General features: G+C 54.5%; 1 protein-coding gene across 1 annotated transcript in view; it reads left to right on the top strand.

Moving 5' to 3' along the window:
* Window positions 1–5942, top strand: part of NSUN5 (NOP2/Sun RNA methyltransferase 5) — a 7584-nt gene extending 1642 nt beyond the window's left edge. The window contains exons 2-11 of the mRNA XM_024210089.2: window positions 4–72; window positions 493–615; window positions 705–876; window positions 1298–1406; window positions 1864–2002; window positions 2740–2855; window positions 3836–4014; window positions 4251–4455; window positions 4833–4991; window positions 5536–5942. Coding sequence (XP_024065857.2) covers window positions 4–72; window positions 493–615; window positions 705–876; window positions 1298–1406; window positions 1864–2002; window positions 2740–2855; window positions 3836–4014; window positions 4251–4455; window positions 4833–4991; window positions 5536–5653 — 1389 coding nt within the window. The 3' untranslated portion in view covers window positions 5654–5942. The remainder of the gene's footprint in view (window positions 1–3; window positions 73–492; window positions 616–704; window positions 877–1297; window positions 1407–1863; window positions 2003–2739; window positions 2856–3835; window positions 4015–4250; window positions 4456–4832; window positions 4992–5535) is intronic.
* Window positions 5943–10716: the final 4774 nt, after the last annotated feature.

The raw sequence follows: 10716 nt of genomic DNA, 5'->3' as shown, positions 1-10716 counted from the left end.
GCCTCTGTCCTGGCCGGGCTGCAGCGCCGGGACGGCGCCCTCAAGACTCTGGTGTACAAGAGCCGCTTCCAGGTAGCGGGGCCGGGCCGGGGGGCAGAGCTAGGCAGGAGCCGGGGATATTGGGGGCAGGGCCAGGCAGGGGGGCTGGGGGCAGGGGTTGGGGATATTGGGGCAGAGCCGGGCAGGGGGGCCCAGCCCCCTGGCTCACAGGGCGGGGGGCAGAGCTATGCAGGGGCTGGGGATATTTGGGGCAGGGGGCAGGTATTGCGGATATTGGGGGCAGAGCTAGGCAGGGGTTGGGGATATTGGGGGCAGAGCCGGGCAGGGGGGCTGGGCCCCCTGGCTCACAGGGCTGGGGGGCAGAGCTAGGCAGGGGTTGGGGATATTGGGGGCAGAGCCGGGCAGGGGGGCTGGGGGCAGGGGTTGGGGATGTTAATGGCCGAGCCGGGCAGGGGGGCTGGGCCCCCAGGCTCACCGGGCCTGTCCCCATAGAACGTGAAGCAGCTCTATGCCCTGGTGTCAGAGACCCTGCGCTACTCACCCGTGCTGGACTCCATCATGGACGGGGCTGCCCTGCTGAAGGCTGAGAAGAAGCTGACCCCACACCTGGCCAAGGTAAGGCCTGGCCCTGCCCAGCCTGTCTTGGGGGGATGCTCTGGGCTGGTGGCCCTGGGCTGGGCCTGACCCACTCTGTCTTGCTGCAGGTGCTGGTGTACGACCTGCTCTTTGGCAAGGGTCTGAAGTGCGGGGGCCGCTGGAAAGTGCTGGTGTTGAAGCACCGGGCCCGGCTGCAGGCAGAGCTTGCCCGTCTCAAGGTGCGCAGGAAGGTGAGCTGCAACGAGGATCTGCTGGCGCCCACAGAGGGGGTGATCCAAGGTGAGTGTGGGGGCTGTCCCCAGCAGGTGGGCCTCTAGATTGGGGTGAGACCCTGCAGGATTCCTATGCCCACCTCTGCCTGGATGGTGACTTGTGACTGCTTCTGCAGTGGGAGGGTGTGCTGTAGTTCCTGGCTTCTTTAAGGGTATGCTCTGTACTTGTGCCATCATTTCACTAGGGATACGGGTCATGTATGGGGCAATGATTTCCAGGTTCATTCTTTGGGGCATTGGGTCTGTTTGCGCTGGGCTCCTGGTTAACCTGTGACTTAGTAAATGGACCTGCAGACTGGGCTAGGTGTGACCTGATCTGTCTCTTCCATCTCTGTCTGATGCTTGGAACCAGCTGGAGTATTCTTGTATCTCAGGTGATTTGGGAAAAGGGATTGTGTGTGTCTAACCTGTTTGTTTTGCTTCCCCAGCCCTTCAAGTGCCACGCTATGTCCGAGTGAACACCCTGAAAACTTGCAAGGATGATGTGGTCGACTACTTCAAACGCCAGGGCTACTCCTACCTGGGCAGGGCAACCAGGTAAAGCCATCCCTGGCCTGTCCCTGGACCCTGCGCTCTGGTCTTCGCTGACCTGCCAAGCTGATAGCCCCAGGTGGGAGATGGGGGAGTCCTTGCACCTACTGTAGTGACCTTCCAGACAATCAAGGGTTGGCACCGCAGGAAGCCATAAGCCATCCTCTTTGTGAAGGGGAGGAGCAGAGCCTTGTGTGTGGAAGAGAATGAGAGGGGTAGGGACACTATCTTCAGTATTGGCAGTGGATGGGTTGGAGCTTCTAGAGTGATGCTCTCTGCCCTGGATTCTGCTCAGCTACTCGGCTGGCCTTGAGATAGGGTTGGGGTATGGGCTTTAGTTGGCTCATGAGAAAGGGGGAAATCTGTAGCTGGCCTCTGAAGGACTTTTGAGCTTGTGGGAATCAGGATGTGTGTTCCACTAAACCCGTCTTCTCCCTCCCCACTCCCTGCTGTCTCTGGGTAGAATGGAGGAGCTGAGCTCCCTCTCAGGGAAGCAATTCCTCTTGGATCCCCACCTGCCGGAGCTGCTTGTCTTCCCGCCACAGACAGACTTCCATGAGAACCGGCTGTACGTCGCAGGGCATATCATACTGCAGGACAAGGTGTGGGGCGCTGGGGCGAGAAGAGAGAAGTGCCAGGGGGTGGTTCTGCTGTGGAATGGAGTGAGGCGCGGTGATGGGTGTCACAAGGCTATACAGGAAGGATGAATGTTGTTTTTAGGCCACAACCCCCACATACTTTGTAGCAAACTTGAGCTAAATTCTGTGGCTTTCTGGTGCAACAACTTAAGGTAGATCTAAGAAGTGGTGACCTTTAATGGGGCAGAATGGCCTAGATACGACCCTGAAAGATCATGCGGTTCCCATAGTTCTCAACATGCTGCAGGTTTTTGTACTGACAGCTAACGGCACTGTCGAAATTGCCTGGGGCAAACTGGGAGATGCAGGAGGCAGTTTGGGGTTGTGGGATAAGGACCCCAGCTGGGTGTTTCTGCTAAAGAGCAATGAAATAGTTAAGCTTATCAACTCTGAAACCTAATGATGCTAGTTAAATGTCAACACCCCATCAAGACAAATGGGAGCAAGTTGTGTCAGTCTCAGGCTTACTGCAGACTGAGGCAGCTGGCACTGCGTTGGTTACTCTGTGTTGGAAGGCTATCTCCATAACCCTGAGAGTGACAAAGTCGTATTTTTATGGAAGTTTTGATTCCCCAGCCGGGGGTGGATTCTGTGGCTGTGGAATGACTTAGGGGAGTGGTCTGAAGAGATGGGGATAAGTGTCTGTATTGGGGAGGTAGGTACTGCAGGTGCAGAGCTGTGACTGGTGGTGTCTCTTCCAGGCCAGCTGCCTTCCTGCCTTCCTTCTGAGTCCCCCCTCGGGGTCCCATGTAATCGATGCCTGCGCTGCCCCCGGGAACAAGACCAGCCACATGGCTGCCATCCTGAAGAACAAGGGGTGAGTGCGAGCTGCAGGACGGAGCTGTGTGGGTGAGGGCTGCCTGCTGTTGTGATAAGCAATTTTCCCAGGGCAGGGCACTGATGCTCTAGCCTAGCAGCCGTTCTGATGAGGAAAGGAGCCTTGGGAGGGAGGGACACATGCCGTCTTTGGCCTCAGTTCTGCTCAGAGCCCTCTGGGTCCTGCGACAACCGAGGGGTTGATTCTGCAGCTCAGCCTGATTTCTCTGGCAGGGAACACGAGTAGGAACTGCACCCATCATGGGGTTAAAAGCAGGACTACACAAGGGAAAGGGGCAAGTACTTGGGGAGCGGGCATTTTGCCTCTCGCATGTGGGAACTGGGAGTTGTTGTCAGCTTGTCTTGTTAGCTCTGTCCTTGCCTGAAATCAGTCCGGGACTGGGCAGCATCTGCGGGGACTGGTGGCAGAGCACCAACTGGAGAGTGAGGCTTGGCAACCAAAGACTCAGATTGGCAGCCATTAATATAGAGTCAAAAGGGACCATCAGATCATCTACTCTGGCTTCCTGTACGTCACAGACCACCTGCACACTAACGCAACAGCCAGAATGAGACCGAAGCATTACAGCCCGCCGGAGACTCGACTGTTCTGTGTCACGGGGAGAGGGTAGGAGGGACCGAGGTGCAGCAGTGCCTGAGGCCCCTGCAATGGCAGGGAAACTATTAAGATATACCCAGATGTTCCTGGCAAGTGACCTGTACCCACCCACTGCAGAGAGGTGACCCCCTTCCTCCCCCAGCATGCTGCCGGCTGTGCTCCGGCTCCTCCTTCAGTGGTGGGAAGGACGTGCTGTATTCCGGGGGGAAGCGGGTTAACCGACTTGGGGATGCACTCGGCCAAAACTGCTTTTGGTTGTCCGAGGTTTTCTGCGTGTCTGGGGTGGTGGGCCTGGCAGTGAAGGCAGGGCCCGGTCTGCTGGGTTATGATTCCTGTATTCCTCTTTGGGGCATTACATTCAGACAGATCTTCGCCTTTGACCTGGACCCCAACCGCTTGGCCACCATGAGCACCATGCTGGTGCGGGCTGGGGCTAGCTGCTGTGAACTGGCCAATCAGGACTTCCTGACAGTTGACCCCAGTGACCCAAAGTACAGCAATGTGACCTACATCCTCCTGGACCCCTCATGCAGCGGCTCAGGTAAGGGGTGGGGGGTAGGCCAGGCCTGTGCAGTACAAACAGGGTGATGGTTATACCCACCTGGTGTACCTGTCTGTGAGTCTCTCTAAAGGATATGCTGAAGTCAGTGGGGTTGGTGGAGAATGGACCTTTGGATGCAGAGCCTGGAGCAGGGGGGAGCCCAGCAGCTGGGTGATACAGGTGCCTGAATTGGAGCCCAGCTTGTCCAGGCCTCTCTGATAGTCTCTTCCCCCCAGGAATGGTGAACCGGCTGCCAGCTGAGGAGAGTGCCCCCAGCTCGGAGCGGCTGCGGGCGCTGGCTAGGTTCCAGCGCAAGGCCCTGAGCCATGCTCTGCGCTTCCCTGCCCTCCAGCGCCTGGCTTACTCCACGTGCTCGGTGCAGCAGGAGGAGAACGAGGACGTGGTGTGGGATGTGCTCCAGGAGCACGGCCCAGCGTTCAGGTACAGACACTTCGGCTGTAGCTGGGTCTGCAATAACCAGGCAGTGTGTGTGGGTGCCTGTGGCGAGATGGAAGTGGAATTGTCCACTGGGTGGGGGATGAGCCAGGCAGCATTGTTAGTATCTGCTCACTGCGTTTCCTGTTTGGGGGGGGGGGAAGGGGACTGAAGGCATCGTTTGGGGCAGCTCTGAGGCCCAAGGACTGTAGCCAGTGGTTCCCGTGGCAGAGCACAGTGAGAAGAGGCAGGTTTCCCCCGCCTCACCGTCCCAGGCCGCTGGCCAGCCGGGCGTTTAGGCCTCTGGGTTGGTGCCCTGCAGCGGAGCGGGCCATGGCTGGCTGGGTCACTGAGCTTTGTTGTGATCTTGCCCCCGTTCACAGGTTGGTAAACGTACTGCCTTCCTGGCCCCATCGAGGCCTCGCCACCTTCCCAGGTGCTGAGTGCTGCCTCCGAGCCTGCCCTGCAGCGACGCTGACAAACGGCTTCTTTGTTGCCGTGCTGGAGAGGCAGCAGGAATGCACCAGCCAGGGCTCCTCCAGGTGAGAACTGGTTAGAAATCCTCCGTTCCATGTGGTGTGGGGAGGCTGGCAGCACCATGCCCTGGGCTGAGTCATTTCCATTGTGCAGGCTGTCGGACAAGGCCCCTGGGCTGGGGCGACTCACGGGGGGCGGGATTCCGGAAGAAGTGGGTTTGAAGGAGCTCGTTGACCCTGAGGCGAGGTTACCATCTAGCTGTGGGGAGGGGCAGCAGGAGGCAGTGAGCCGCAGGGCCTTAGGGAAGGACATAGGTGGGAGGTGGTGGAGAGAAAGTAGCTTGGGGGGGGGGGTTGGGGGGAGATGGGAACGACAGCAAGAGCCTGGCTCAGATTGTGCTGACCCCAGGGGCGGGGCTGGGCAGGAGGAGTCGGGTGCCAGACTAGTGGAGTTGTCCGTGTCGATGGAAGCGAGGCTGGGCAATGAAGTCTGGTGGCGGGATGGCCAGTCTGGTGGAGCAGCAGCTGGGGCACTGCTGTGTTGGGAAGGTGACTTTGTCCTGCCAGTAACTCATGCTGCTTTGGGCTCTCCTCTGGCTGTTGTTTCCAGCTCCCTTCCTGCCGAGGCTGAGGTGGACGGTGGAGCAGAGAGATCCCAGGATGGAGAGGGAAGGGGCCCTCGCTCCGCCCGCAAGAAGAGGCGGAAGAAGAGCCGGTGTGTGAAATAAGGACTCGTGACGGGAGCTGCGGTGGCCCTGTGGTGGCAGCCTTCGAGCCAAGCTTCTGCCAGCTGCCTGCCTGTCCCGCTGCCGGAGCTCGGAGCCCTGAGGCATCGGGCCTGTGCTGCTGGCAAGCTTTCCCTCCACGTGGCCGGTCAGAGCAGGCTGTTCGGGCAGTACATGGTGCTGGCGAAGGGGGATGTCTAACCCGCTGCCAGCCCAGCTGCTGGAGGGTGCTCTGGCCCCGGCAGTGCACCCAGCCTGGGTCAGGGTGGAAGTAAAGCTTTCCAACCTGTTTCAGGTTTTGTCTTGAGTGAGTTTCTCTGAGCCCCAGCCTGTGCTGCAGTGTGGGCCCCGGGGCCACCACCTGAGCATGGGCTCAGACTCCTACCTACTCTCTCCGATTGGCTCTTTCATGAGGGTAGCATGCAAACCATGACTCTACGCAATCCAGCAGCTCCCCTTGGCAAGCCGGTGTCTTGGCCAGTAGACAGGCATGGGCCAGGCTACGTTGTTGTTTGGGCCTTCCTGTCTCTCTGTCAGGAACTGCTTTCTGGCCACCCGGACTTTTGCGCCTGTGAGGGGTTGAGCATCAACTTTGTCTGACTCTTACTGGTCTTTTCTGTGGCTGGAGGCCAGCAAAGCCTGTAGGTGAGAGCTTGGCTGCATTGGAGGGGGAGAAAAGTGACACTGTCAACAGCTGGGTCTAGAGAAGCTGAACTCAAAGGGGGCAGATCCGGGGCTGCTGTGAGAGGCTCATGAAAGCACCACCCCTTTCTCTGCGAGCCGTGAGCACTGCTCCCGTCCTTAGCAGCCAGCCCCAGGACAGCCTTGGGAGGGGGCGTTTCAACTGCCAAATGACCCCCCTCAATGCTTCCCTGCCCCGTGCCTGTGTAGAGTTCAGTCAGTGCTGCACACTGGGCTACCTCCTGCAGCCCCCCACAGCTTCGCTCCTCCTGCACTGGCTACACGTGAGCACAACGCAGCCTCCCTCGGTACAGCAGGGCAGTGCCTGAGAGACGCGCCGGTTACATTGAAGAATCCTGGGCTACTGCCCAAGCCCCAGCCCACCGGCGCCCAGTGTGCTAAACTCTGCTTTGGGTTAGATGTGCTAGCGATGTGGGTGTGTTGAGCTTGAACAACGCAATCCGCTCCCTCAGAAGCGCTGCAACTGTTCCAGTGCAGAGGATTCTAGGCTCCCCACCTCTGAGGCTCACAGCCAGTGTTATTTCTGTGCTTGTGTTCCAGGGGACAGGGGTTTGCTCACCTGGCTAAAATGAGCTCAGTGAGGAATTTGCATTCTTTCTGCCTGTAGCCGTCCGGCCAGCTGAGTTAAGGGACGGTGCAGAACTTTGGAAACCAAGGCACCACACGGAAGGGCCAACACTTCAAGCCCTGGTTTTTCACTTGGGTGTTTCACTTGATGCCTTAGAGGACCCTGATTTTCAACATGTCTCAAGTTATACTTGAAATGCCGCCACACTTACCAACTACAGGCTGGGTGACTGGAGTGGAGGTAGGGAAGCCAGGACTCCCACTGATCGCTGAGAGTTCAGTACTTCACACAAGTGCTCTTGGTTTTTCAGCAGGTCTCTAAGGGTAGGACCTAGCTCAAAACACCAGCCTTGGCTTCCAGCTTCCTTTTTCATCCTGTCTCCCATGAGCAGGGCCCATTCTATTAATTATATTAAAAATGGCCAATTCAACTCTCATAAGATTTTTTTTTTTTCCCTCACAATTTGTACTGAAGCTGTGAACTCAGTCCCAAGGGATGAAATGAGGCCACAAATTTAGTAAAATTAAAAGGCAGTGGACATTTAACAGAACTATCCAAAGTTATAATTAGCAGGCCAAAAAAGAATGTGAAGAACAGCTAGCCAAACGACTCAAAAAGTAATAGCAAAAAATGTTGTAAGTACATCACAAGCAGGAAGCCTGCTACACAACCCGTGGGGCCACTGGCCAATCGAGCTGCTAAAGGAGCACTCAAGGTTGATTAGGCCACAGCAGAGACGCTACATGAATTTTTTTGCATCAGGCTTCATGGCTGAGGATGTGAGGTAAATTCGGATGCATCCAAAGAAGTGGGTTGTAGCCCACGAAAGCTTATGCTCTAATAAATTTGTTAGTCTCTAAGGTGCCAAAAGTACTCCTGTTCTTTTAACATGATTTTAGTAATCTATGCCTCACCAATAAATATATAAAAAATATAAATCTACTAGAATTTTCTGAGGTGGTCAACAAGCATGTGGACAAGGGGGATCCAGTGGATAAAGTGCACTGAGATTTTCAGAGAGCTGTCATGGGATAAGAGGGAAGGTTCTCTCATGGATCGGTACCTGGTTAAAAGCTAGGAAACAAAGGGTAGGAATAAATGGTCAGTTTTCAGAATGGAGAGAGGGAAATAGTGATGTCCTCAGAGGTCTTTACCGGGACCAGCACTATTCAACATATTCATAAATGATCTGGAAAAAGGGGTAAAAAGTGAGATGGCAAAATTTGCAGATGATACAAAACTACTCAAGATAGTAAGTCCCAGGCAGACTGCAAAGAGCTACAAAGGGATCTCACAAAACTGGGTGGTTGGGCAACAAAATGGCAGATAAAATTCTAAGTTGATAAATGCAAAGTAATGCACATTGGAAAACATAATCCCAACTATATATATAAAATGATGGGGTCTAAATTATCTGTTAACCTTCAAGAAAGAGATCTTGGAGTCATTGTGGCTAGTTCTCTGAAAACATCTGCTCAAGGTGCAGCAGCAGTCAAAAAAGCAAATAGTGTAGAAAATCATTAGCAAAGGGATAGATAAGACAGAAAATATCTTATTTCCTCTATATAAATCCATGGTACGCCCACATCCTGAATACTGCATGCAGATGTGGTTGCCCCATCTCAAAAAAGGTATATTGGAATTGGAAAAGGGCAACAAAATTATTAGGGTTATGGGATAGCTTCTGTCTGAGGAGAGATTAATAAAACTGGGACTATTCAGCTTGGAAAAGATGACTAAGGGGGGATATGATAGAGATCTATAAAATCATGACTGGTGTGGAGAAAGTAAATAAGGAAGTGTTATTTACGCCTTCTCATAACACAAGTACTAGAGGTCACCAAATGAAATTAATAGGCAGGTTTAAAACAAACAAAAGGAAGTATTTCTCCACACAATGCACAGTCAACCTGTGGAACTCTTTGCTAGAAGATGTTGTGAAGGCCAAAACTATAACAGGAAAAAAAAGAACTAGATAAGTTCATGGCGGATAGGTCCATCAATGGCTATTAGCCAGGATGGGCAGGGATGGTGGCCCTAGCCTCTGTTTGCCAGAAGCTGGGAATGGGCAACAGGGGATGGATCACTTGATGATTCCCTGTTCTGTTCATTCCCTCTGGGGCACCTGGCATTGGCTACTGTCAGAAGCCAGGATATTGGGCTAGATGGACCTTTGGTCTGACCCAGTATGGCTGTTCTTATTCTAGTTAATGCATTAACAGAGAGAGACCTGCCTGATGGATTAGGAGGAAACCTCATGTGGAGGACAGATTATCCTATTTGTACTTAAGGGGCAGTTTCTTGCACTTCCCTGTGAAGTGTCTGGTACTGTACTGGCTGCTGGAAGACAGGACACTGCCTTTGATGAGCCTCAGGTCTGAGCATCTGGCAATTGCTATGTTCCCAAGCTCTTCTCTAGTCTAGGACTGAGCTGGCTCTGGAATTTAGATCTGCTGGCAAAGTCCTTCCACTGTTCTGCAAAGGCATTCTGCTTGGTTTCTGTGGTGCTGGCTAGCGCTAGTAAGATGTACTACAAACATTCTGAATTCCTGTTGCTAGAGGCTCATTCTGTCAGGTGCAGTGAAAGTCAGAGCCAGTATTATGTGCATGGCCGTAGGAGCATGTTATGGGCAGCATGCACATGGCTAAGGTTTTGCTTCAGAAAGTTGGACCCTCCCAGTACTTCTAGATGAAAGTGGAAGGGCAGTGTCACCGCAGCGCTGGTCTAGACCCAGGCTAGGGCTGTTCCAAGGGTGAAGTGCTTTTGAGGTTGCCTTGTCTATTTATAGAACTTGCTCTCAGCGAGGTGCTTTCACTGCCTCCTCCAGGCAGCATGGATCGTTTCTAGCTGGAACCAGGGGACCTTCAGCTGTAGCACAGCCCCACACCTACAGATGCTTTTACCACCCGCCTAAGGGGCACAGAGCCCCTCTCCCCACAGTTGGTGTGTGATGCATTCCCACGGGGCCAGGCTAGGGCCCACTCTTCTGTACTATCTGCAGACTACGGGTAAATAGCATCCTACTAGACAGCCCTTGAGCTTAGCTGCATATTCTAGTGAGGGCAGGATCGAGCCAGGGCAGGAAAGTTCTACCAATTTTGCTGTATTAACCACACACAAGGATTGATTTGTGAACAGCAGCAGCATGAGAGCAATCCAGCAGCTGACAGGATCACCTCACCCCAGCTGGGAGCAAGGTGCACTGACACCAAGGGGATGGCCAGTCTGATGAGCACAAGGCAGCCTCAGGGGTTCTCACAACACGTTTTGGTGACCTCAGAGTGCAGCCACTAACTCTTGCTGGTGGCCGCTCTGACATTTTCCTAAAATATTTAACTTTAGGAAAAACAAATAAATACACACATGTCCAAATCTTTGTCACTGATGGATGTGGGCGTTTTTGCAGACTCAATAATAAAAATGTATTTTTGTGCCTTTGGTCCCCACTGGCTCCCCACCCATCACCTCTGGCCCCCAATGACTCTCCCTGCTCCCCCACCCCCTTAGGCCCCCACTGCCTCTCCATCCTCACCTGGGTTCCCACTGCTTCCCCCCCTCCATTGCCAAGCTCCCTTTCGCAGCCTTGCACTCCAGCCTCACCCCACTCCTTGCCGCTTGACTAGAGGCCAGCCCTGCTGAAGCCCAGAGCCCCACGGCTGGATCTGGGGTGGGAGGCTGAAGCCCGGAGCCCTGCAGTTGAAGCTGTGGGGGAGGGGTGCTGAATCATGGATCCCACTGCCAGGGTTAAGCTTGCCCCCAGAACCCTGCAGCTGAAAGGGGCGGGGGGGAGTTAAG

The sequence above is a fragment of the Terrapene carolina genome, unplaced genomic scaffold (genome assembly GCF_002925995.2).
Source record: "Terrapene carolina triunguis isolate 2854851 unplaced genomic scaffold, T_m_triunguis-2.0 Scaffold440, whole genome shotgun sequence".
Classification (NCBI taxonomy): Eukaryota; Metazoa; Chordata; order Testudines; family Emydidae; genus Terrapene; species Terrapene triunguis.
The sequence above is the reverse complement of the archived record's forward strand: the minus strand, read 5'-3'. Positions and strand labels throughout refer to the sequence as shown.